Source organism: Protobothrops mucrosquamatus, unplaced genomic scaffold (genome assembly GCF_001527695.2).
Source record: "Protobothrops mucrosquamatus isolate PMUCROS unplaced genomic scaffold, P.Mucros_1.0 scaffold966, whole genome shotgun sequence".
Taxonomy (NCBI): Eukaryota; Metazoa; Chordata; class Lepidosauria; order Squamata; family Viperidae; genus Protobothrops; species Protobothrops mucrosquamatus.
In genome coordinates, this window is record NW_015387209.1 from 426903 (window position 1) to 454242 (window position 27340).

Consider the following 27340-nt stretch of genomic DNA (forward strand, 5'->3'; position numbering starts at 1 on the left):
GGGCACCAGGGACTGGTTCCATGGAGAAAGGTTTTTGCACGGACCGGAGAGTGCGTGGTTTTGTGTGCTGCCTGCATCCTGCAAATGGGGCTTCACTTGTTTGTGCAGACCGGTTGCTGGCATGCTGCGGCCCGGTACTGGTCCACGGACCGGAGGTTGGGGACCCCTGGACTAAAAGACTGTTCACGGTTTAAAAAACCATAATTCAAAATTAACACTTCTGCATTTAAAGGTAAGCTAATAGAAAGGTAAAAGTATTTTCCTGAGACTTCCGGTTTTGCGTTGTGGCAAGACAGACGCAGGAAGGAAGGGCTCTGCCTGCCGTGCCTGATTTCGCCCTGCTAGAGGCTCTAAAAGGGCTTAGAGTTGCCCCAAAGAGGCAACGAAGAAGGATGGGTGCCTCGTCATCATAGAGAAATGGCGGTCTTTCCATTCGATCTGAGGAAAGCCCTCCAAACCGGCAGGGGAAAGACTGGCTACATTTTCTGTGGCCAGCCATTAGCTGCTGACAACCGAAGAAGAAAAGCACTAATTAGCATCGTAAACAGCATGTTTGGAACTGGGTGAGAATATTGATCCTTTCTTTACTATTTTACAACTGAATTTCCCAAGAAGCTAAAACCTCCGAATCTGAACAGAAGCGACATTTTAATTTCTTTTATGGGGGACAGAAATACGTAATACTGAAGTGCTAGTAACATAAAGCTATAGTTTTGATAAATTTGAGAACTGAGATAATTGTTAAGATTTTCTCTTTGAAAAAGAAAACACTGAGGTGAAATATAAGAAATCAATCCTTTGTCTTAAGAGTGGAAAATGGATTTTGAATGACATCTAGTGGTGGATTTGAGTATAGCACTACAACTAGCTTACTGGCTGCTTGGTGACTCCTAACTTAATGGAGAACAGCTGGCAATAAAGAAAAATATTTTGGCATATTTATCACCCTTTCTTGGATTATAAACACCTACTGAACTTAGACTTTTAATCTCAAGAACTATTGGGAGAGGAAAAAAAGTTTGAATTTTGACTACATCTGGTAGAGAGAGACTTTTGAGCTGTTTTCAGGGTGATTGAACATTTTGAACACTTTGAACATTGTGGATTACAACCTTGTCTGATCGACAATTCTTGGATACCTGAGACAAGGGATCATTACAAAATATTGCTTTTAGGACTGGACCCATATTCTGGAACCTATTGTATTATAAAAGCTACACATAAAGACCATAAAACTAATGAAACTTTGTTCTACTCTTATTAAGATCGGTGATACTAGGGCAGACATGTCAAACACAAGGCCGGGGGCCGGAGGTGGCCTGCGAAGTGGTTTCATGTGGCCCGCGAAGCCATCCTGGAAACAGTGAGGGAAAGGCCCCCACTGCCTTGGCCCTGGCCGGCCGGGAGGGCGCCAATGTACAATTTTGTGGTGGTCATCTATGCTGAAATGCATTCAGTCTTAGCTCCACAAGGCCGTCTGGAAACAGCGAGGAACCAGCCCCTGCCGTGTCGGCCCCACCCCCTGGGTGCATGCTGGGCAGATGTCACCCTTTGTGAGGAATGAAGAAATGCACCATCACCTGGAAGTGGCCACCATCACCTGGAACTGGCCTACTTCACATATCCGGCTTGATAGGCTCCGGGGGAGGGGTTTTGGCAGGCAGCGGGGCGCTCTCCTCACAGCGCCGAGAGGCTGAGCCGGGTGGCGTGAATCTGATGAGAAGTGCAATGCTGCCTAGACCCCAGCCTGCCCAGTTTCAGCATGCAGCAAGGTGCAAAGCTGGCGAGCTTGGCACCTCCCGGCTCAACCTCTCGGCGCTGTGAGGAGAACGCCCCGCTGCCTGGCGAGACCGGGCAGGCTGGGGGCTGGGCGGCGGCACGCTTCTTCTCTGTACTTAGGAAGGAAGGAAAGAAGGAAAGCAGAGGGAGGATCTGAGGGAAGTCCAGCCTTAGTCCTGCCCTGCTGCCCTTTCACCATCCCCTTGCCTCCTCCTCCTGGTCTATACTGGGGGTCTCCCATCCTATTGCTAAGGAAGCTTTGGATACAAAGCCGGGTCTCCTCCCATGGAGAGGGAATGGGCCTCCCTCTGACTTTGCCCTCGTACCCATCATGAGCAACCTGGGTAAGGAGAGCAAGCACAGCAGCAGCAGCCTTGAGAAGGAGGTAAGTGCAGCTGGGCGTCCCCTTGGGGAACTGGGGCTGGGCTTGGTGCCCCGGGTGCTTGAGGGCCAGGCTGGGCATTTGACCTCTGCTGTCCACTAATTTTGTCACTTGGTCAAAGAATGCAATAAGATTTGTCTGGCATGATCTGTTTTTGACAAACCCGTGTTGGCTTTTAGTAATGACTTTGTTTGCCTGTAGGTGTTCGCTGATTCGTTGTTTGATTATCTTTTCCAGAATCTTCCCAGGTATTGAGGTCAGGCTGATAGGTCTGTAATTTCCTGGGTCCTTTTTTTTCCTTTTTTGAAGATGGGAACTACATCAGCTCTGTTCCAGTCCTCTGGTAGTTCCTCAGTGCTCCAGGATCTTTGAAAAATATAGTTCAGTGGTTCTGAGATCACATCTGCCAGTTCTTTAAGAACCTTGGGGTGTAGTCCATCTGGTCCTGGTGATTTGAACTCGTCTAGGCTGGACAGGTGTTCACTTATCATTTTCTTGCCTATCTTAACTTGTATTTCTATTTTGCTTTTTATGGCACTATTTTTGATAGGTTGGTCTGTTTTTTCCCTTTGTGTAAAGACAGATGCGAAAAACGAGTTAAATAGTTCTGCTTTCTCCCTGTTGCTTGTCACCTTCTTGCCACTTTCACCCACTAATGGACCAATTGTTTCCTTCACTTTTTTCTTGTTTTTTACATGTTGAAAGAAGCTTTTTTTGTTATTTTTGACTTTGATTGCAAGCCTTAGTTCATTTTGAGCCTTAGCTTTCCTCACTTCGTCTTTGCAGGCTCGGGCTATTTGCTGATATTCTGACTTAGTAAGGCATTTGACAAAGTAGATCACAACCTACTACTTAATAAGATAGAAAAATGCAGGTTAGACAGCATCACCACCAGATGGATCCGTAGCTGGCTGACTGGCCGTACTCAGCATGTGGTCCTCAATGGAACCGCATCTACATGGAGGGAAGTGTGTAGTGGGGTGCCCCAGGGCTCTGTTCTGGGTCCAGTGCTCTTCAACATCTTCATCAACGATCTGGACGAGGGGATAGATGGGGAACTCATCAAATTTGCAGACGACACCAAGCTGGCAGGAATAGCAAACACTCCAGAAGACAGGCTTAGGATACAGGAGGATCTGGACAGACTTGAACACTGGGCGCTATCTAACAAAATGAAATTCAATGGTGAAAAAAGTAAGGTTCTACATTTAGGTAAGAAAAACCAAATGTACAGGTATAGTATAGGGGGTACCTTGCTCAATAGTAGTAACTGTGAGAGGGATCTCAGAGTCCTATTGGACAATCATTTAAATATGAGCCAGCAGTGTGCTGCAGCTGCCAAAAAAGCCAATACAGTGCTAGGCTGCATTAACAGAGGAATAGAATCAAGATCACGTGAAGTATTAATACCAGTTTATAATGCCTTGGTAAGGCCACACTTGGAATACTGCATCCAGTTTTGGTCACCACGATGTAAAAAAGATGTTGAGACTCTAGAAAGAGTACAGAAAAGAGCAACAAAGATGATTAGGGGACTGGAGGCTAAAACATATAAGGAACGGTTGCTGGAATTGGGTATGTCTAGTTTAACGAAGAGAATGACGAGGGGGGACATGATAGCAGTGTTCCAATATCTCAGGGGCTGCCACAAAGAAGAGGGAGTCAAGCTATTTTCCAAAGTGCCTGAAGGCAGGACAAGAAGCAACGGGTGGAAACTAACCAAAGAGAGAAGCAACCTAGAATTAAGGAGAAACTTCCTGACAGTTAGAACAATTAACCAGTGAGTGGAACAACCTGCCTCCAGAAGCGGTGAATGCGCCAACACTGGAAGTTTTTAAGAAGAAACTGGACAGCCATTTGTCTGAAATGGTATAGGGTTTCCTGCCTGAGCAGGGGGTTGGACTAGATGACCTCCAAGGTCCCTTCCAACTTTATCATTATTATTATTATTAACAAATAAATGAGAAATCAGAAGATGAAGCAGAGGAAATGGACCTAGAGTTGGAAGAGATAAAAGAAGGGAAATATAAACTACCATATACATATAAAATACTGCAAGACTCAGCCATAACAACGAAAATGGAAAAGATTCTTTACCCCTTATACCTGATGATAAGGAAGAAGATTTTTAAAAATGGAATATAAAGCTGTCAGGGGAAATGTCACAACTTGGGAGACAAAAAGTGAAAAGAGTAATTGAGGGAGAAGGAAAGTGGGAGTTGCTTTAAGGTATATAAATGGGCGGAATTCCCCCCCCAAAAAAATACCCTACCTAAATTGTCTTCCTCATGCCAAGCAACTTTTACAAAAATAGAAAGAAAATTCCTGGGCGATTTACTTGCCTTGGCTTGGAAAGCTACTTGGCAAAGAAAAAAAGCAAGAGATTTAAAAAACAGAAGATTTGACCTATTAGAGGGGGCATTACATGTTTAAATATTTGTTTGAATATGATTAAAAGAGCAGATGATCCTTAAGATATAATTAGACTTTTATAGTGAAAGATATGATTTAGAATTAAATAGCATCCTTTTTTCTTTTTTTTTTGATATGGGAAATATGGCTGGTATGAATAAACATTTTAGCTATATAAATGTAATTAATATTGAGAAAATCATAACTGACAAAGATATTTTGAATATTGATGGGAAATCAAACCTTAACAAGAGCATGAAAAACAGTATATTGATTTATGAATTTATATTATTATTTGTATAATATTAGTAAAATATGATGATGTTTATATATAACTTTGTATATATTAATAGTAACAAGAATTGTAACTGTGTAATGAGGGGAAAATGGAAAAAAATGGGTAAGAAAGAAGGATCAGGGGAAAAATACTGGATTGTGCAGTACTGAATAGATTTATATTGAAGAAGTTAATGTTAAAATGTGAACCCAGACAACACATTTTTCACTAAGCACTAAAGACTGTAATTTTAAAAAATCAACAAAACATTAAAAAAAAGAAAAGAAAGGTAAAAGTATTTTCCAAATCATATAGTTTAAACAAACTCCAATCTGTCTGAGGGGAATAACCTTTACTGGAATACAATGCAAAAACAATTCAGTCAGCTTGTTGGATGTCATTGAGAAGAGAGGTTATGGGAAATAAGTTTAGCTTTTAGAGCTGTATGAAGTATATGTAGAAATAAAAGATGTGTTCATTTGCCACTCAAAAATATTTTCTAAGCCACACAAATTGTATTTATTATTTAGTAAATTCTAACATATGTGACTCTTTGGAATCTTTCTGACACAGGAGTGGAACCACAGCAATGTTCCCAATTCTTAAAAATGCCACAGGGTCTACAACAGGCATGTCAAACTGCCCGCCCGCAGGCCGGATGCATCATACTGAAACCACGCCCACCCCATTGCCGGCAATGGGGGAAAAGTCGCGATACGTCGCACGTCACGTGACGTCGCGAGTTTGACATGCCTGGTCTAGAAGAACGCCTTGGTGAATGGTATAACAAAGACCATCTGACTTAGGTAGTCTCAACCCTTCCCTAAAGCTAGTTTGAAATGGCTTTAGCTAATATCTATATTATAGGGCTACATGAAGCTGAAAAGCCATAATCCTTTTGAATATTTTGTCCAACTATGGTAGGATAGAATCTGCCCAAAAACTTTTGTAGCTTTTTGTCAGAATGGTGAAAGCAGTGTTGTGGTATTGCAGTGCAAACTCCATTTCTTTGGGGCATGCATGGAACATTGTTACACATATAGAAAATAGCTTGAACTTATGTCATGATGGTGAACATGATGTTCATCATCTTCTTTGCCCCCTCCGTGGATGCTCCCGGGCCTCCAATTGTGTAAGGCTCAAGGAAGGACTCCTTTAGTAGGAGTCTTTAAAATCCCTCTTTAAAGATAAATAAATGTTGCCTCTGTGAAAAAGGCATTAATAATATTTACCAAGGTAGTTCCCTTAATCTCCTTCAGGGGTCAAAAGGACAGCTGGTAAATCATATTCACCCAAGCATTCTATCCATATCCTCAGGAGTTATCAACTCAAACCAATCATTTCTAATCACATATGAGGACACTCAATTTCTATCTGACTCTATAGTTATCCAAGTCACCTCAAACCCTACAGATTTTACCAGCAAAGAACTAGTTGAAAGCACCACAAAGGTTTAATATTTTTCCTCTAATTCTGACGGAGGGACAGCTCTAATAACTCAGCTAATTGAATAATTGCAAATGCAGTCAGTGAGAAAACAATTGCTTTTTCTGTGTATGTACTGACCCAGTGTGGCTATATTCTCTACCTTAGCAATTTTTCTGCCTCTATAGCTCATACAGCATATGTCGAGCCCTCCCGGGCTCGACATACAGGAAGGGGGGAAGGTGGAGGACGGCACGTTGGGGGAAGGTGATGGACGGCACGTTGGGAAAGAGGACGGCCAGCATCGGGTCCCACGCAGCTCACCGCGCTCGTGCAGAAGCTCGAACCACGGCATTCCGGCAGCCGTTCGGGCTGCCAAACAGCTGACGCCGCCGAACAGCTGATGCCACCGAAAGCGGACGCTGAGCGGAACGTCAGACAGGGAGAGCCATACCCACACGGAAGGAGACGCCTGCACAAGGAGCCCGCAGGGCAGCTGGCTTACAGGAGCGTGCTGCTGGGACGGGGTGTCCCAAGAAGCCTGGAATCACGCGGACAAACAAGAAAGAGGGGGTTGAGTTTGCACAGCTGCTGTGATGAGGGAGAACTACGGCCGGATGCTGGTTGGGTGATTGGAGGGTGGGGTTGATAGCTGATTGAAGGGAGGGGTTGTTGGCTAGTTGGGCGGAGGGTGGGGTTGTTAGCCAATTGGGTGGAGGGTGGGGTTGTTAGCCAATTGGGTGGAGTAACTCTGAAGCCAGTGTATTTAATCTGAACTGGGAGTGGCTGTTCTCAGTGCGAACTTCATTTCGGCAAAGAGCTTTGAATGCTGTATATCTGTGCTGATACCAACAATGCCTTAAAGTAAACCACTGATTCCTGAGTCTCGTTGTCATCGCGTCCTTCGGGCCGGGGATCCGGTAGGATTGTTGACAGCATATAGGGATAAATTAGGGTTGTGACAATCATCTGTAGAATCAACACCCCTAAGAAACTCTTCAGAAATCCATAATATTTAGTAATGTTTAGCTTATAAATCACTGCCCAAATGGACAACAAATAAGTTCCTTCTTTTGAGTGAATTGGTCCTCTACTTCTAGGGGCTAAGGGGTGATTATAAATCTGACCTTAACTAAATAGAGGTCAGTCCATATAATGGAGTTGGAATTCTCCCATTAAACACTATTCTGCCCAGAACAAAATATTCTATCCCAGCCTATAGCCGTACTTGTTAAAGGCACAAGGACCAAACCCCTGTTGATAAAATAGGCTGGAGACTTAAAACAAAACAAACCCCTTTTAATATGGGTGACAAACCTGCCAAATAGTCCAGAAACAAAAGCAGCAAAACACAATCCAAATGGAGGAAATTGTCCACATGAAACACAATGCAAACAGAAAAGTAGTCACCGGCAAGACGAACAGAACATGATCCCATGAAGTACTTTGCAACAGTTGCCTTCAGCAACCAGCACCGCCCACACCTCCCCTTTTTATACAGCAGTCCCAAGGCGTTGCCTCTCAGTGCCTTCTCCTTTTTCCCTGGAGTTGTCGTATTGACTGCTGCTGATCTGCTCTCGCTAATTGCCGGTGTGTACGAGCATCAATCAGCATGTCCATCAGGTGTGAGTCCTCTGAGTCTGACTCATTCTCTTCACACAGCTGAGCTTCATCAGGAACACGACTGGAGGACCCAGGCTCTTCATCAAACCGTGAGTCTTGTAATTCATCAGAGCCTCCCTCTGACCCTGATGGCCCTTCAAATGCCTCCTCCACCTCCTCCTCAGATTCCCCAGACTCAGCTGTTGGGAACACAGGGTGGCACGGAATCACGACACAAAAGACCAAATCAAATGTGTGACCAACAACATACGCTGACTCTGAAATCAATTTGGATAGCCCAGGTCAGAGAGCCTGCAAGACACTGAAGTACTCAGTAGACAAGCAGAATCCATCCATTACTCCTAACTCAAGATTATATACCCTCAATATAGGCCAGATCTGTATTCAGAATTCAGGCAAATGCAATGTAGTCATCTCTCTCACTCTAGTCCAGGGGTGTGAAACTCAATTTCATTGAGGGCCGCATCAGCATTGCGGTTGCCCTCGGGGGGCGGGGTGTGTGTGGCCAGGGTGGGTGTGGCCTACTGGGTGGGCGTGGATGGAGTGGGTGTGGCATACTGGGTGGGCGTGGCCAACTCTACATCATTTGCATCAAGGGTACCTATGGGGGACTGAGCAGGAGTGGGACAGATCTGAGGGTCTCTGGCAGAGGGGGTGGGACCGGGGCAAGTGCCAAGGCATGGTCCACTGGAGGAGCCTCACTGTTCCTCTCAGGCCATGTGGGGGGGGCTGGATGGTGCGGGCTGCCAGGAGCCCTGGACAGCAGAGGTCAAATGCCCAGACTGGGCAAGCACCTGCGGCACCAACCCCAGCCCCACTTCCCCAAGGTGGCTCCCAGCTGCACTTACCTCCTCCTCAAGGCTGCTACTGCTGTGCTTGCTCTCCTTACCCAGGTTGCTCATGATGGGTACGAGGGCAAAGTCAGAGGGACGCCCATTCCCTCTCCATGGGAGGAGACCCGGCTTTGTATCCAAAGCTTCCTTAGCAATAGGATGGGAGACCCCCAGTATAGGCCAGGAGGAGGGGGCAAGGGGATGATGAAAGGGCAGCAGGGCAGGACTAAGGCAGGACTTCCTTCAGACCCTCCCTCTCCTTTCCTTCCTAAGTACAAAGTGGTGGGAAAATATTTGAGATGAGGGAGAAAAACAGGCAAGAAACGCAGCTGGGGAAGGTGTTGTGAGGAATGAAGAAATGCACCATCGCCTGGAAGTGGCCAGCACATGGCCCTCACCTACTTCACATATCTGGCTTGGTGGGCTCTGGGGGAGGGGATGCCATGAGCAACGTGAGAGTCAACGTTACCTGCACAATGCTTCCTATCCCTCAGCCTGCCCGGTTTCGGCAGGCAGCGGGGCGCTTTCCTCATAGCGCCAAGAGGCTGAACCGGGTGGCGCAAATCCAAAAAGAAGCGCGATGCCGCCTAGTCCCCAGCCTGCCCAGTTTCAGCAGGCAGAGGGGCATTCTCCTCACAGCGCCGAGAGGTTGAGCCGGGAGGTGCGAAGCTCGCCAGCTTTGCACCTTGCTGCCTGCTGAAACTGGGCAGGCTGGGGGCTAGGCAGCATTGCACTTCTCATCAGATTCGCGCCACCCGGCTCAGCTCTTGGCACTGTGAGGAGAGCGCCCCGCTGCCTGCTGAAACCAGGCAGGCTGGGAGCTGGGCGGCCTCACATTTCTTTTTGGATTTGCGCCGCCTGGCTCAGCCTCTCAGCGCTGTGAGGAGAGCGCCCTGCTGCCTGCCGAAACCCCTCCCCCAGAGCCCACCAAGCTGGATACGTAGGCAAGGACCATTTTCTGGCCACTTCCAGGCGATGGTGCATTTCTTCATTCCTCACAAAGGGTGACACCTCCCTAGCATGCACCCAGGGGGTGGGGCCAACGCGGCAGGGGCTGGTTCCTCACTGTTTCCAGATGGCCTTGTGGAGCTAAGACTGAATGCATTTCAGCATAGATGGCCACCACAAAATTGTACATTGGCTCCCGGCCGGCCTGGGCCAGGGCCAAGGCAGTGGGGGCCGTTCCGTTTTCAGGATGGCTTCGCGGGTCGCATCCGGCTCCCGGGCCTTGTGTTTGACATGTCTGCTCTAGTCTATTCCACAACTGAATACAGAGTTGGGAAAAGCTGAGCTCATTTTGAGCCTAGAGTCTAATCCAACCAGGTCTATTATACAATCCAGGTCAGCTCTCACATGCATGATTGCAGTGTATGATTTCAACTTTATTATTTGCTGATCTGGCACTGAAAACAAAAGTGATTTCTTCTGCTTGTTATACTAAACCACTTGTGTAAGAACACTTTGTCTTTTTAAAGTTATTGATCTTTAACAAGTAGGAAATTGGTCCCAAGTATGTCAGATGCCTGATTGGTAAGCCAAATTGGTATTTAAAAACACTTAATAAAATTAAATACCTTTACAGTGTGCGTATGGCATGGTCATTACATAGTCTTCTCCTCTGTTTAGGAACATCAGTCGGCCTTCACCATCCAGAATGGCAGATAATGAATTTCCTAAAATACAGAAATGAAAGACTCAAAAAATTACATCCTAGAAAATGAAAAGACTTGCCAGACTAAAGAACTGCCATCTCACAAATTATGTACTCATAGACTAAGGTTAATTAAAAACAAATACCACCTATTTTAGTAGTGAAAAAAAAATCATTCATCAAAAATCCTTCACAAAGAACTTACTTTTGTATTTCCTGAATGTAATGAAAGCTTTTAAGCACTTACCATAAAACTTGGATTTGGCCAAAATATTAGCACTAAGGCAAAATCCATCTTTTCGATTGCTTACATAGAAGGCAGATATTGGAGGATGATGAGACACCTGTTAAAAGCAATAGTGTAAGTGACCTGCTATGAATATTAGTAGAAATAAGCAAAAGATGTAAATTCTATTGTAATTCAACAAATACTCATTTAGGTCAACAAAACACATGTCCGCAAAATATTGATGAAAGTTACTTTGTTTAAAACATTTTCCTTGACTGCAGATAGTTAGTTGGGATTCTCACATACCTTATTGTGCTCTCCATTTCAGGCATACTTAACTGTTTGCTACCATCTTCAATTAAAACACCAACTAATATCTGTATTTATTCATGCATTTCAGTAAACAAGTCCTTTTTCTCAGTTTAAACTGAATGTTCAACATAGTTTACAATTTAAAACAAAACAAAGCACAACACAGAAGTAAATACAAATCCTTAAAATACTGTGCTGGCTAAACAGAAATATTTACAGATTTTCTGAAGGTAAACAAACTGATGTCTAAAAGCAGTTTTCAAATTAGTTCTTGTATCACAGCACATGAAGGCAGAATCTGTCTTAAATATGCTGAGTAAGTATTGACTGTGCACGTAAGTCCTGATATATACCTAAGATGATAATAGTTTCCTGCTCTTCCCCTGTGAGCTTGTTATTTTGGGGTATCTTTGCTTCTTGTACACAATATTTATACTATTCCCATGCTGGTTCTCCGTTTGATTGGTTCCTTTTGCTTATTTATGATCCTGTACAAATCTGATCCTGCATTTGGAAAAGGTGCTACTACGCCTCTCTGATTTTTACCACCCAGATTTGCTCCCCTCATGTAATATCCAGAAACCTGATGTTTGTTCAATAAGATCTTGGATAATTTTTCTATTATTTTAGTTTTGACTCTTCCTCATTGTTGCTTTCTACTATTCATCATGACCTGTTTTTTTTGTTGTTGTTTTTAGGAAAACTTTGATAGCCTTGTCATCATTTCTTACAATGTTCTGAGACAGAGTTTTGTAGATATCTTTTGTTATTGGCATTGACACTGTCTCTGGCCTTGAGATTATGTTGTATCTTATCTGTACTAAGCCTTGCTCTCATTCTTCCTATCTGTAGTTTGAGGTGCTTTTCCCCAGTCTTTCATGTACACACCAAAATAGCTACATAGAAATACACACAGGGCATCTCCAGTCACTTGTCCTAATGCCAGCTGAATGCAAAATCACATCAGAAAGACCCATAAAATATTTTGTCAAAACCAAAGAATATGCTCATGTTTGTGTAAATATTAACTGACTGAATATATTGTTCAACTAATTTGAAATGTTACATGTAATATTATGTTTCGGTGATCCTCATGTGTCTTCATAACTCGCACTTGCCAAGTTAACAAGAGGCTAATTTGGATGTGGGCAGAATGCATCAAAAATAACAGGATCAACTTTTGAGCTATCTTTGCATGTTTTCAAATGGCACTGTTAGCAGATGATATGGGAAAAACCCCAAGTGCATTCAGAGAGTGTTAAATCTATTCCAGTAGCCATCCATGCATTTACACTTATGCCAGATAACATTACAAAATCTTTTCTAGATTAGCTGAGATGGCTGCAGCTCATTTTCAACTATATAAACATCATCAGCACACCAAAATCTGCTCATCTCCATTACCATTTGTCTCTATGTGATTATAGTAAAACAACCTGTTGAGACAAAGACAGGAGGGGATGTGAGGTCACACTGGTGACTGCTGAAATAATCACAGTGATTGGCAGGCAACTTTCTGTTATCCTGTGGTCTTGGTGTAAAACATCAATAGCAGAATAATGAGCTTATGTGAATAAAGCAGTACTATTCTTTGAAAATAAGTATCTTCTCTTCAATACATATCCAGCTAGTAATGTTATATACAAGAATATTCTGAACAGAAACAAGTAAAATCAGCTTTTAATATGAAAATAACTGAGAGGTGACAGGATGACCACAATGCTGTTCAAATTACTGAAATGATTGTGTTCCAGATGCAAAAAGAGCTAGTTTATGCATAACATCCAAATCATGAAACATAGGTTCCAAAATAAAACCCTTCCAGATCCAGACTAACAAACAGGTACTGGCCAATCAACCAGACATTGTTGTAGCAGACAAAACCAGAAGGCAGTGGAGGTGACAGATGCAGCAGTGCCAAATGACAGCAATATCAGGAAGGAGTATGAGAAACTGGAGAAGTATCAAGGCTTAAAGGAGGAACTGGAGAGCATGTGGAAAGTAAAGGCCAAAGTGGTCCCAGTGGTGGTAGAGCATTGTCATTCCTAAGATAAGTTGGAATGACTCCAACAGATCCCAGAATGACATCAGAACTCTCTGTCCAGAAAAATGCAGTGCTGGGACAGCTAAAATCCTGAGCAGAACCCTCAAATTACCAAGTCTCTGGTAGAGGACCTGAGACACAGACCACCCATAAGGGTGGGAATGGATTTTTAAAAAATCTGGTATATATACTGTACTTATGGTACACTCATTATACACATATTTGAAGTTACAATGGCACTGAAAAAGATGAGTTACAACTGATCCTCATACTTACAACCTTTGTACCATCCCCATGGTCAAAATTCAGGCACTTGGCAACCAGTATGTATTTACAACAGATGCACCATCCTAGGGTCATGCCATTACCATTTGCAATCTAGCTGGCTTTTGACAAGTAAAGTCAACGGGGAAACCAGATTTGCTTAATGATTGCATGATTTATTTAACAACTGCAGTAATTCACTTAACTGCCATGGAAAAAAGGTCATAAAATTGCACATGACTCACTTAACAACTGCCTTGCTTAGCAATGGAAATTCTGGTCCTAATTGTGCTTGTAAGTTGAGGATCACCTGTAATTGGAACCAAAGTGAATTCCTTGCCTTTTTTATAATTTTGGTAACATGAAAATGCAGTATACCTAATGGTTACTCCATTCTAATTAATAATTTTAGGATAGGGCAGGAATAAAGTTTTTTAAAATCATATGGTATTGTTTCTGAGTTAATGTAATCAAATGCAAATGTTGAAAAATGCTGCTATAGTTTTTCACACATATTCCACAGATATGTATTTCACGGATTTTTATTACATTTTCACATTACCTGTTCAGCAATATAAAAAGTTTTGCTATTTGTTTTTGGATGAATCCACAAACAACGAAAAGTCTCACCAAGTATAGGATTGTAAGGTTTTTTAAGTCCCTGAAAGATAGACAATATTTGTAAATATATAGCAAACACATTCCAATTCCAAAAAAGTTTAATAAGCATAACAAGTTTTAATAAGCAAAAACATTCTGAAGACTCTGTAACGAAATGCTTACAATTATTGTATTTACTTAATGGGAAACTGCCTCCCACCCATTAATTTTAAACGGAATGGGAGCATTTTACTCTGCAAATATGAATAGAAGAAAAGCTGCTGAAAACTAAGAACTAGATAAAAAATGCCAAAGTATTACTTTTGGTTTTTTGTAGAATCCTGACAAGTACCACTTCACAACTTTTTTCATTCGATTGTAAGCATTCTCTTCAAGGGCAGCTCTAGAAAAAGATTATACAGACTTATAATCAAAGTAAATTAAATTTTATCCATATCAATGTAACAAACCATATAAGAGTTTCATATTCAAACACAGTGATAAGAAATGTATACACGATATAACATAAAATAATAGAGTTGGAAGGGACCTTGGAGATCTTCTAGTCTAACCCTCTGCTCAAAAAGGAGTCTCTATACTATTTCAGATAAATGGTTGTCCAGTCTCTTTCTGAAAGCCTACAGTGATGGAGCACCCACAACTTCTGAAGGCAAGCTGTTCGATTGGTTGATTGCTCTCACCATTAGGAAATTTCTCCTTAGTTCTAGGTTGCTTCTCTCCTTGCTTAGTTTCCATTCATTGTTTCTCATCTTGTCTTTTAATGCTTTGGAAGTTTGACCCCTTGTGTTTGTAGGAGCCCCTCAAATATTGGAACACTGCTATCATGTCTCCTCTAGTCCTTATTTTTGTTAGACTAGACATACCCAATTCCTGTAACCATTCTTTGTATGTTTTAGCCTCCAGCCCCCTAACCATTCTTGTTTAACCCTAATCATCAACATTTAAAGTGACCAACTTAGACAACAGATTTTCTGAGGCTTCATTGGCAACTGTGGCTGGCATTTTCAGAGACAAGGTGACCTGCTACACAGACTACAAGCAACTGAGTGGTCTCCTGTCTAGACCTTGGTTGCCAAACTACCAAACCCAGATATAAACTCAACCAGTTTACATCTGCGAAATATCCCAAGATCAGGAAAAGTGACATCATTTAATAATTGTAAAGGCTAGGAAGACTGCTCTACTGTTTCTCCCCTTGTGGATATGAACCAATAGCAATTATGAAATCTATGCAAGTAGAAAATTATTTGAGAAATGAAGGAAATAGTATTCTTAATTACTCTAAAAAAAAGTTAACTATTGGGAGAGAAGTTTCAAGAATTACTGCAATCTATCAAAGACTGTTTGAAGTATGGTTACACGTTTGGGAATCCAAACAATATGAGAAGCCAAAATAAAAAACCTTGACTAGTAAAATGTATAAATCAAATGGATACTGAAATAACTGTTTCTAACTGATGCAGCTGTGACTACTTTAGAGAAAACATTTGAATAAAGGCGCATTTTTTGTACATAAATTATTCTTTTATCTTGATTTTCAGAATTCAAATCTGCACTATATATTTATTTTACTTAACCTTTATTAAATTTGTTTGCCAATGTCAGCCCTTTAGGGTAGATCTGGGAAACAGACTCCACTGACAGATTAGAACTATACTTCTTTGAAATGGGCTATAATAATAGAGATGTGCAAGCTCAATTATGCTTTACCTCCCTTTCACTTCATTTCAGTTAATCGGGGATGAGCCTACCTCAGTCCCTTTCAAATACTTGTTTCCCAGGACTTAAGGAATGTTTCAGTCCTCCTTGCTTATACAATGGTTCTTGCCTATATTCAGGGTGATTTCCCCGATTCTCTATAGCCAATGCTGTCAGTTTGATTCAGAGTTTTATTTCTGCAATCATACTCTTTGTTTTATTTTGCAATTTGAGATAATTTAAAAATAGAATCTCAAGGAAATGACATCAAGAGTTGATTGAACTACATCAGAATCCATTTCATAAAAAGTGTGAAGGTTGTGTTCCCACAGAGAAGCTCAAAGATGAGTAAGCAGTTCCTAAATCAGAGCCTTATAAGAACATTTGATAATGAATGCTTTGAGAAGCAACTTTTTGCTTGTCACTTTTTTCAGATTCAGGAACTAATGTGTCCATTGGGCAGGAACCCCTACATTCATACTAAAATGTGTCTAAAAACAAATGGTGTGCTGTACTGCAAACATATAGTAAAATAAAAGGAAAAAGTAACTGATAAAATAAAACTGGGTAAGAGAACATCAACTAATTTAAAAGTTATACAACACTATATTAAAGAATTCTAAACTGCTAACATAGAAGCAAAAAAATTGTATTTCATCCTGAAACACGAATAGGATATGTATTTTTCTCTATGGGGGGAAAAGATAAGAGCATCATTTGTGATGTTACTTTTCACAGAATCAACCCTATGTGTGTATCGGAGAAGAGAGTTTGGTCTTCACTTAGAAAAACAAGTCAAAGTAAATGGATTGCTGATCAGTCTATTTGAAAATCAGAAGCAACATTTTCTTTGAAAAATCAGACATATCAATGAGATAGAAAAATAGTTGTGTAGGAATGATTCCCCCCACCCTTAGTCTCTTATCGAAATCATCAAATTCTTGCAAAATCCTAAGGTTCCAAGGAGTACAGTTTTAAACATCCTGCTATACGCTTCGCCTAACTGTGCTGGTATAACTCTAGATATTTCCATGTTTTTCTATTAATTGTACAATTCCTAACTTATTTTTACCTGCATAGCTAAAAGTGTTCCATGTACATAAGCTCTTATGTGCTTCCCTTTTTCATTTTTAAACAGTTTACTTTTCCCAAGCAATAGGTTGCCAGGAAAGGATATGCAGTGTACACCAGAGTATATGAATTCATCATTTGCAGTCAACCTTTGAAATTAGGCCAGGAAGCATGTGGCTCTAAGTCCCATTTATGGTGTGAGGCATTATTTTCTCTAAAAACCCAAAACTAAAAGAAATTCAGATCTGCCACTATTAAATCACTCAACTTCTCTGGAAAATGCTTTTGAAATAGTAATGACATGATGCATCAAGATAGTTCTTACTGCAGATGAATACAAACAACTCACTCAGATAAGAAGTCTGCGTGATAGTAGTAATCAGAGAGTTTATCCAAGAAAGAACGTGTTTCCAATATAAATGTAGGTAGTACCACTTTGGAGAGATCCATTCCAGGACGTACTTGTTTCAACAACGTCCAGATCAAACTCTTGTTTTCTTCTGAAACTATTTCTGTTTGAGAAGCTTCTCCTGCCTTCAGCAAAGTGCAAATAGAATGAAGTAAGAGCAGATATTAAAATATATTAATGCATTTAAATAAATTGCAGAATTTTTTTAGTTTGGTATATAGCAGCCCAAACATTTGCCCATGCCACTCTGATATAGGATTTAAAGATTATTCATGGCTGCAAAGCCATATTTGTCCATGTGTTTGTCTTACCCGCCCATTTTCTAAACATGGGACAATATGTAAATCCATGTGACTTTAATATTGAAGAAACAAACAGTGTCTCCATACAGCACTCTGGCCTTATAGTTGATTGTGGCTCAATATGCAGCATGTGAAACAATGCATATTAAGAAAAAATGGGATGAAAATGTAACAGCCATATAATAACATTTATTATTTACTTATTTCCTGCCTTTATTATTTTTACATATAACTCAAGGTGGCGAACATATTCAACACACCTTCCTCTTCCTATTTTCTTCACAACATCACCCTGTAAAGTGGGTTGGGTTGAGTGTGTGTAGTTGGTCCAAAGTCACCCAGCTGGCTTTCATGGCTAAGGTGGAACTTGAGCTCACGGTCTCCCGCTTCCTAGTCTAATCATAGACCAGTGGTCCCCAACCTTTTCGGCTCTGCAAACTGGCAATGGCAGCAGCAGGAGAAGGGGATGGTTTTGCATGCATGTGCACCACTTGTGCAAATGCAGCTTCGCATACATGCATACTCGTCCGCCACTTGTGTAGCCCAGTTCCTATACCAGGCAGTGGACTGGCACTGGATCGCAGACTGGAGGGTTGGAGATTCCTGCACTAGACCAAATATTACAACTTCCAGGCCAATCTTGAATTTAAGAAATAGAGGATTTTTCATTTTGCTTTATTACTGCCTCAGGAAATATTTATATTTTATTTCAGTTGTCTCCTTAGATTGGTCTCTATCAATTCTATATATTCATATATCAATATATCTATATCTGTCTGTCTATCTATCTATCTATCTATCCATACACACACACACACACATACACACATACACATACAGAGAGAGATAAATGTTAAAGAACTAAGAATTATTGAACTTAAGCTAAAATGAGTAGCAAAAATCATGACTAATATAATATAAATCAATTAACAGATTAACCTGTAGTAAGCTAGGTATCTCGTAACATTGAAATAGAAATTCTATATAAATAAATCCAAATTTTGGATGTGATATCAATCCACAGGGAAACATAACAATGATAAAACATCTTATACTATCTCTTTATAGTCATATTAATTTAATTCTTTCAGTTTTACCAGTAGTTCTAAAATGGACATACCACGTAATAGTGGATAAAAAAATGAAAGGAAGACAAACCATTTTACAATTCAAATATTGTGAAATAAAAATATAACTTGTTACCTCCCCCAGTTCTTCACTGTCTTCTTCTACGTAAATTGTTTCCTTTACATGATCAGGTTCAGGATCAATATATGAATCATCCTGTCTCTCTGATGTATCTGTGTCACTTTCTACCAAACCATCATTATCTGACTCATCGCGGTCATGGTCATTTTCTCTATCTGATTTATCAGAGTACATATCTGAATCTTTAAAATGTCTTTCAATTTCACTGTCATTTAACCTATTAAAAAGAAACAATCTTTTATATAATAAGGAACAGTACATTTAGTTAATTTGTTACTTTACTGAATTTTTGTTTACTGAAAACTCACATCAAAACTCATGTCAAACCAAATGACAATAAAATTAAATTTAAGCACTTTTCATTCAAATTAATTTTATTGGGAAAATTTAAACACAATGAAATCACTAGGACTTACAATTCAATTTAATGTATTCAATTTAATTAGAAGAATCCTTGAACTTAATTCATATTATTTTCCATTCTTGTTTGTATCTTTATCCCTATTTTGAACAGCATCTTACAGCACTCAATTAAGTTGAACATATATACTAAAGAATGCAAGAACTACTGCCTAAATGCAATCAACTATGAATTTCTTTCTTAGATTTTCACCATACCTTATTTCACAGAGTGAATCTTTCCAAGATTTAGGAAAACAAGCTATATTCCCAGTTTCAGATGTTAAAACACATGTACATTTTATATGCAGTATATACAGGTAATTTACCTAGGGATGCCCTTAGTTTAATGATTAGCAAACAACATTTCTTCCTACATACATCAATATTGGTGAACATTCAAGTATTTATAGAGATAACAGGGTATTTAAAGAAACCACTGTGATAATTTCTCTTTGAACTGAATGATAAAGCATAGTGTAGCAGATCAAATGACTGGAAAGTACTTGCATTGTGACACAAAAGTTAACATAACCAGTCATCACGGCTATTGTCCAGATTGAAATAAAAAGCTGAGAGTGCATGAATATATAGGCCAAGTTTGTTTGCCTTTGTTTGATAACGTATTTGCAAAACAATAGTGAATTATTATTTATATACCCTGAGTCATAATTATTCACCTTAGTTTCTGAAGTGTTATCATAGTTTTAATCATTTTCATTCCAAGTTTACCAAAATTAAAAAAAATAATGAAAAAGAAAAGAAACAAGAAAAAATAACTTTAAGCTAAAAAAAAAAATCTGGAATAAACTTGAAGCCTCTTTACCATACATCAGTGCAGTGATGCTATAAGACATATTCCTAGAATCATTTTACAGGGAACAATTAAACTATTTTACAATGCCTCCAGTTCTAACCATCGTTCTACCGTTGAAAGATACCATAGCTGCAGTCTTAGTTTAGATTATTGCTGTGCAACATGTTGAAGGCCAAGGCTATATACTATTCATTCATTCATTCATTCATTTTTATGTTACCTATTTGCAAGATTCTATGCAGGTTATTATAGAACTACAATTAAAACCCTAACTAAAAATCTACCATTATTTTCCATTTAATTGGGCTCTCCACAAAGACTCTGTAGAACAGCACCATATTAACAAGGGGCAAGCTGCTGCAGCTGCTACTGAGAATGTCATCCTCCAGGCCCGTCTCTTGATTCCTTAACTTAGGGACCTGTAGTTCTCCCTTTCAGCTGATTTTTGTCAGACAAATTTCAACTAAAGAAGATGGTCTTGAAGGCAGCAAGGATCCAAACTATATACTGTAGGCTTTATATACTTTGAGATGAAACTGAAAACTTAGTGGTCGTCAACACAATCCCTCAGCATAGTTATTATTCTGCTAAACTGGTTATTAGTCAGCATTCAGGGAGCCATATTCCATTTCAGCTGCAGCTTCTAAATTATTTTCAAAGAAAGCCCCTTGTAGATTCAATTGCGGTAGTCTGTTGAGTTACTGTCTACAAAGCTTTCTTGTCCAAGAGATCACAATGGCAGGCCAGTTTTATGGCCACAATTAGTATCTGCTATTCTAGTAAGAGCCTAGAGCAGTGATGGCAAACCTTTTAGAGACCGAGTGCCCAAACTGCAACCCAAAACCCACTTATGTATCATCGGGTGCTGGGTGGGGGTAGCTGTGGTGGTAATGGCAGACTAGGTGGGACTAAAAAGTTCAATCAATCAATTCCAACTTTGCAAGATCTTTTTTTCCCCGCAAGAAGTTGAAATTGATTGGTTGATTGAACTTTTTTTTTTTTGCACACGGCGGCGGAGGCCTAAAGCGAAAAAGTTTTATAAAACCCAGCTGAAGGCCTAGGACTGCGTCTGCATCTGCGACTGCGTGCATGCCCACAGAGAGGGCTCTGCGTGCCACCTGTGGCACGCGTGCCATATGTTTGCCATCACGGGCCTTGAGCCCAACAGAATTTTCTGATTTATCACTAGTCTTTCAGGTAATCTATTAAGATCACAGATGGAACATTAATGGTCCTAAGTGCCATTTTACCAAAAGCAATTCTGTTTTGTTGGGATTCAGTCTGTTTGTTCTACCCCAACCAAGACTCTAGAAAATACACACAGACTGAAGAGAATAGGGAAGCAAGCCAAATTCTGGAGTACTCCATACTGAAGTTCCAAAGGGGTCTATTTTTCCTTCCCCACCACAAGCATGGTGGTGATGAACACAAAATGAACACAATATATGTTACTAAATGCAACTAACAATGCTTTTATTTCCTCTGTATTCCAGAACATGACTAAGTGTCTAATGTAGATACCCACTGACTGCACAGAAACTCCTCAATTTAATCCACAGGATGCCTTTGGCAGATCATCTACCATACAGAGGTTAATAGAAGTGACTATAAGTGATCTGACTATGACAAAGGAATGATATTGTCTTCCACTTCAGATCGTATATTAATTGCTTGGAGGCCAAAAACAGATGTAAGACATTGTCCCTAGCATGTTTCAAATACATGTTTGGCTTGGGGTAAGAGCATGTTTGTCATAGCAGCCCTAATTCCCAATCTGTTCAGACTACATGCCCAAGGAGTGGAGATCCTTCAGCACAGAGAATCTGCAGGAGGTGAGAGGTGATGGATGAACTACCTCATTAGTACACTGAGTTTGTTCAGAGAACTCAACATAAAATACTGTCCCTTGCTTCAGGCTACCTATGAAACAATTTATTTGGCTATCATTAAATTCTCATAAAACATCATTGCTAGGCCTTTTCATTGATCTTGATGTTAAGACTACTTCAAATCCCCCAAGAGCTACATGGGCAGATTTCAGGTAGAGGAACCCCTCCATTCTCATTCAATCAGCTTTTGGTGCCTATTCTGCTCTCTTTTCATCATGGAAAAAGAGGATAATATTAGATATGTACTTGGCACAATGCAAGTAACTCTGAGTTAGGACTTTCTGGGAAGGATAAAGAAATTAGTATAGCATAAAAAGCTATAGCTATACTACAGAATAAGTATAAAATTATTGGTTATTAGCATAGGATAGAGAATAAAATAGTGCTTAGATCTATAGGAAATAGCAGTGGTAGAAGTTAAATATCTACTTATACTGAATACCAGGAGATAGTTCATGACTTTTTCTGTTCTTATTTGAGACTCATCAGATATTATTTGGATGAGTCTTAAATAAGGCAAAACTGGTCCCATATTGCCTCTTGGTGGTCAATATAAGTAGAAATATCCCACAGGATTTAAACTGACTAAAAACAATACCTCACTTCAACTCCAGGGAGGGGGTAGAGAAGTCATATAAACCTCATACATGAGAACATGATTTAATGTAGTATCAATAACTCTCTGCTATGACAACTTAAGAAAAGTTGCACTAACCATACCATTTTTAAAATATGTATTCTATACATTAAATATAACTAAAAAGGATAGGGCAATATAAGATATTAGGTAGGACATAGAAACAGATGGAGTTGTATCTTTGGTGTAGGGTTTAAACCCTCTTGTGTGATTTTTAGAACAAAAATGTTCTAATTTGGAAGTTGAAGACAAAAAAACACATAACTTCTACCCTTAAAAGATGATTCCTATGAACCATGAAGGACAAGCTATGGTTTAATAAACAAACAAAAATTATGGACTTACGGGAAACTTTCAGTGCTGTGAACGTTGTTTGCACGCAGCAGACCATAGAATGAAACATGTGTACTATCTGCTAAATTCAGTTCATGTTCTTTACCTTCTCTAATCATTGTACGCTTGAGCAAACTTGAACACTTTAAAGCTAGCTCCAATGCATCCATCCAACATCTACCTAAAGATAAATATGTTTTAGGGTATAATATTCAAAACAGGACAAGCACAACAGGGTTAGGGTTAGGGTTATTTGCATTTCAAGTATTTGTCACTTTTATGTATAATAGGTGTCCCCAATCTCGCACAAGTGGGGCTGCGAGCGCACACGGCAGCCTGTTGCAAATAGGGCAGCCTGGTAGTGGGCCACGACACTTGCAGCCCCACTGCTCACACAAGTGAATCTGTGCACGTGCACATGCGCACATGCCTGACCCTCACACAAAACTATCTCTCCCTCTGTGCCGGGCTGCCAATCTGGAAAGGTTGTGGTACACTGATGTATAATACTGAGCAAAACTTTTTAATACTACAGTAGAAAAGATTTTTTAATTCAAGTTGGACTGACTTAGTAATATGACTCATTCTTAACCCTGCTTGTGTTACAGAAATTGGAGCATAATCATATATGCACATTATATTTCACAAGAACCAATTTCAACAAGCTTTAAGTAATAGTAGGTAGGATCCCATAGAGATAAATCCTCAAGTCAAAATTAGCACTGAAAAGTTGGGAATATTTTAAAAATCAGTAAATTGCAGAATATTCTAGAGAGGGGAGAAAAAAAGGGGGGGTTAGGAAATCATTGTGGATATGTAGGAATTTTTCCACTAAGCTAAAAACTAAAAGGAACATATGCAGAAATTTGTGTTTTTTCATTCTTTTTTATTGTTTGTTCTTTCAAATATATATTAAAATAAAATATAATAAAATTGAGGTTATAGTCGTAGAAAACAGAGATTTAATGTATCAATAAAATAATGAATCGGGGGAAAAAGAATGATAGATATTATACCAAGGTAATTTATCAGCAATAATTAGTACTGCAGGAAGGCTAAAAAAAAAATCAGAGAAACAACTTGCAAGAAAAACTAAAAGCAACAAAAAATGGTTTTCTGACTATGACAGTAGTAAAATGAAGGAAAATGTAAAGATAGGCTTACTTCTTGGAGAGCATGGTAGGACAGTAATATGTGACAAAGAGAGGACAGAATAACTCCTACTTTGCTTTAGTCTTCTTCCTAAAGTGAACCTAAGCAGAATATATCAAAAACCTCTCATCGAGCTAGAGAAGTGTCAAGTAATTCTATTCTATACCCTATGCAATTCAAAATATTTATAAATGGTTAAAAAGGATAGAAAGTAGAAATATCAAGTTTGCAGATAAAGAAACATAGGGTGACTGCAATCCCTTTGGAAACATTATCAATGTTCATAAGGCTGAACAGAGCAAAAAGTAGAAATTGAATTTCAACAAAGGCATTATCCTAGGACAGGGGTCGGCACCTTAAACACTCAAAGAGCCACTTGGACCAGTTTCTCAGAGAAAAGAAAACACTGGGAGCAGCAAAACCTCCGAGTGTGCACGAGGGGGAGGGAGCTTGACTGAAGAGCTTAATTAAAAAGAAATAGAGGCTGCTGTGCATGAGTTCTCTCTCTCCCTCCCTCCCTCTCTCTCCCTCTCTTTGTCTCCCTCCCTCTCTTTCTCTCTCTCACCCTCTCTCTCTCCGTCTCTTCGATCTTCTGTTCACCTGGCAAGCTGGCTTCACGCTGTTCTCCGACAAGCTGATACACATTCTTACTGGGCTGGCTCTCTCCTTCCCTTGATCTGCCAGTCCTCTTCCCCCACTCAGAGTGTGTGTGTGAGAGAGAGAGACAGAGAGAGACAGAGAGAGACAGAGAGAGTGTGTATGTGTGAGAGAGAGAGCTGCTGCTTTCTGCTGCTTCCTGCTGAGATGCAGCAATGGCAGGAGTCCTCCCCAATAAGCTTGTCAGCTTGTCCGAGAACAGCGTGAGGCCACTCTCTTTTTTTACACAGAGAGAGACAGAGAGAGACAGAGAGAGAGAGAGAGAGAGAGAGAGAGAGAGACAGAGAAGGGAAGTGCAAGTGCCTCTCTCTGTCTCTGTCTCTCTCTCTGCAAATGGCGGAGGAGGCTGGAAGCCGCAGGAGAAGGCTCAAAGAGCCACATGTGGCTCCGGAGCCGTGGGTTGCCAACCAGTGTCCTAGGAAATATCAAAGTCATGAGTATAGAATACATGAGGGGCAGGGAGAAGGAATATATGCCAAAAGTATCTGAGTGTTTTGATGGATCATGAGTTGCTTATGTAATACAGCTTAAAACAACCAAATAGCAATTCTAGATTGTATTAACCAAAGTATAATGTCAAGATGAAGAGAAAGTCATAATTCTTTTCTATTATGATTGGTCAGAATCAACTTTGTTTCTAATTCTAGTTCCACATTTTAGGAAGACTACTGATAAAATGGAGTAAATCAAGATGATAATAGACTTTGAAATGAAAAGTGATGAACAATTGTTAGAGGTGTTGGGTGAGTTACAGGTGTTGGGAAAAGAAACAATGGGTTTAAATGGGAAGGAAGCAGACCTTGGCTGAATATTAGAAAAAAAAATCCTAATAATAAAAACTGTTCAACACAGAGGCATACCTCAGAGATATTACCAGTGCTGTTCCAGACCACCGTAATAATGTGAATATTGCAATAAAGTGAGTCACACAATTTTGGGGTTTTTTCCAGTGCATATAAAAGTTATGCTTACACTATTACTGAAGTCTATTAAATGTGTTCTAATATTACATCTAAAAAAATGTACATACCTTAATTAAAATACTTTATTGCTAAAAATGCTAATCATAATCTGAGTTTTCAGTGGGTCATAATATTTTTGCTGCTGGAGGATCTTTTATACATATATGTATGTACATATGTATGAATGTATGTATATATAATAGCGCGGGATTAACACTAGGGAAAAATATTTGCAAAGCAAAGTGAAGTGCAATAAAACAAAGTATGGCTATAAGATTGCTTCAGGAAAATAAAGTCATAAACATCCAACTGCCTAAAATGATCCTGTGTTAGGAGGAGGTATTGAGTTGCGCTTATGTGCTATATAATTAGCTTATACTCCAAAACATGGATACAAATAGTGATCTGATATGCTACCTTTATCATCTCTCAATTTCAGTAATTTGTTGGAATTAAAAAATGGTTTACTTGCTTCTCCATTTGAAATAAAACATATCACTTAAAAAAACTTAAAACAATATTCCTAATATGTACACATTATTCAAAACTTTAAAATTCCATTGTCAATGGCACTTGGCTCAAGTAACCTCATTTAAAAAATTGATCATGAAAGACAAAATAAATCCTTACCATCTGATTCTGAAGCTGCTCGAATGATTAAATAACTACTGGGTAATGGCTGTGTTATAGAGCCAACAGCTTCACCTTTAGGACCCTTAAAATACAAAACAATATTAATTTGATTGTATTGTAGATCAACTTGCATTCAATCTATTCATAAATTATCTTTTTTAAAAAAAATGATTTTACCAGCAAGCAATAGCTTTCACTAGACTAGCTGTTACAACTGCCCTTTTCCTAGTTCATCAGATGGCAGTACAAGTCAACTGTGGATGTAATTCAATGTTAAACAAATTATACTCAGATTAATAACTGCATAAATAAACCACTTGTGACTGCTCACCAGACAGGGAAATCAAAAAAACATGGTAAACTGCGGTATTTATTCCACGTTGCTAAAAAAAAAAAAAAGCTGCATGGATATAGTCAAGAAGACTTGAGCTCAATCTGAGAGTATTTTGTCTTTACTTTCCCATTCATTGCATCCCCAAAAGCAAGTATAAACATTTTAAAAATATCTTTCTCTTTTAAGAAGGAAGCTTTAAGGAACTCTACATGGCCCATTCAGTTTTGGATGAAAAACAAGCAAAATACATTTAAATAATCATGCTGATGGAAAGAATAGTGATGACAACTCCATCTGAATGCTTATTTCCCCATAGAAATGGAGAAGCAGCTCAACCATAACGGAATTAGCAAAAGTGAATTTGCATTTACAGATACTTGCACCCAAATAAATAAGGATGCATAGAAAGGAAGCCATAGGAGCAAAAGGCAATTCTACTATTTATTGTCCAATAAGCAGAAAGAGGCAATTTTGTTTTTAAAAATCAGATAAAATGTGATATAAGCAGCTTGATGGAAATTTAATAAAGCAATACTAAACAGTTTAAAACTGGAAGTCATCTACTGTGAAAACCTATAATTGTGCTATACCGTATTTTCCGGCGTATAAGACGACTTTCTAAACCCTGAAAATCTTCTCAAAAGTCGGGGGTCGTCTTATACGCCCAGTCGTCTTATACGCCGGAAAATACGGGTATTCAGGCAGGCTTCCAGAGTTCGGCTGGCAGGATGCAGGTAACCCCTCCCCCTGTCCTGCCGCCTCCCACCGCACCACGCTGCTCCGCGTCCCGCGTCCCGCGCCTCCGTGTCTCAAGCCTCTGTGTTATGCTTGGGCGGAAGACTTTTTCTTTTACAGATGGGGCGGGTGGGCCTGACATTCGCGCGCAGGCAGGACCCCGCCCGCCGAGCCACCGCTTCCCCATCGCCCTCCACGCCAGCCTGCTCCGTCTCCAGACCTCCCAGCTGACGGGCGCAGGTCCGGGGGTC

The 27340-nt window shown here is 40.0% G+C and overlaps 1 protein-coding gene across 1 annotated transcript in view; it reads right to left on the bottom strand.

The window, feature by feature from the left end:
* OSBPL8 (oxysterol binding protein like 8) overlaps nt 1-27340 on the bottom strand; it is a 98910-nt gene that overhangs the window by 25452 nt on the left and 46118 nt on the right. Inside the window, exons 9-16 of the mRNA XM_015819682.1 lie at nt 26018-26102; nt 22629-22797; nt 18536-18758; nt 16971-17155; nt 14153-14234; nt 13794-13892; nt 10630-10726; nt 10306-10404 (exon numbers count right to left, since the gene is read on the bottom strand). Of these exons, the coding sequence (XP_015675168.1) occupies nt 10306-10404; nt 10630-10726; nt 13794-13892; nt 14153-14234; nt 16971-17155; nt 18536-18758; nt 22629-22797; nt 26018-26102 (1039 nt within the window). The remainder of the gene's footprint in view (nt 1-10305; nt 10405-10629; nt 10727-13793; nt 13893-14152; nt 14235-16970; nt 17156-18535; nt 18759-22628; nt 22798-26017; nt 26103-27340) is intronic.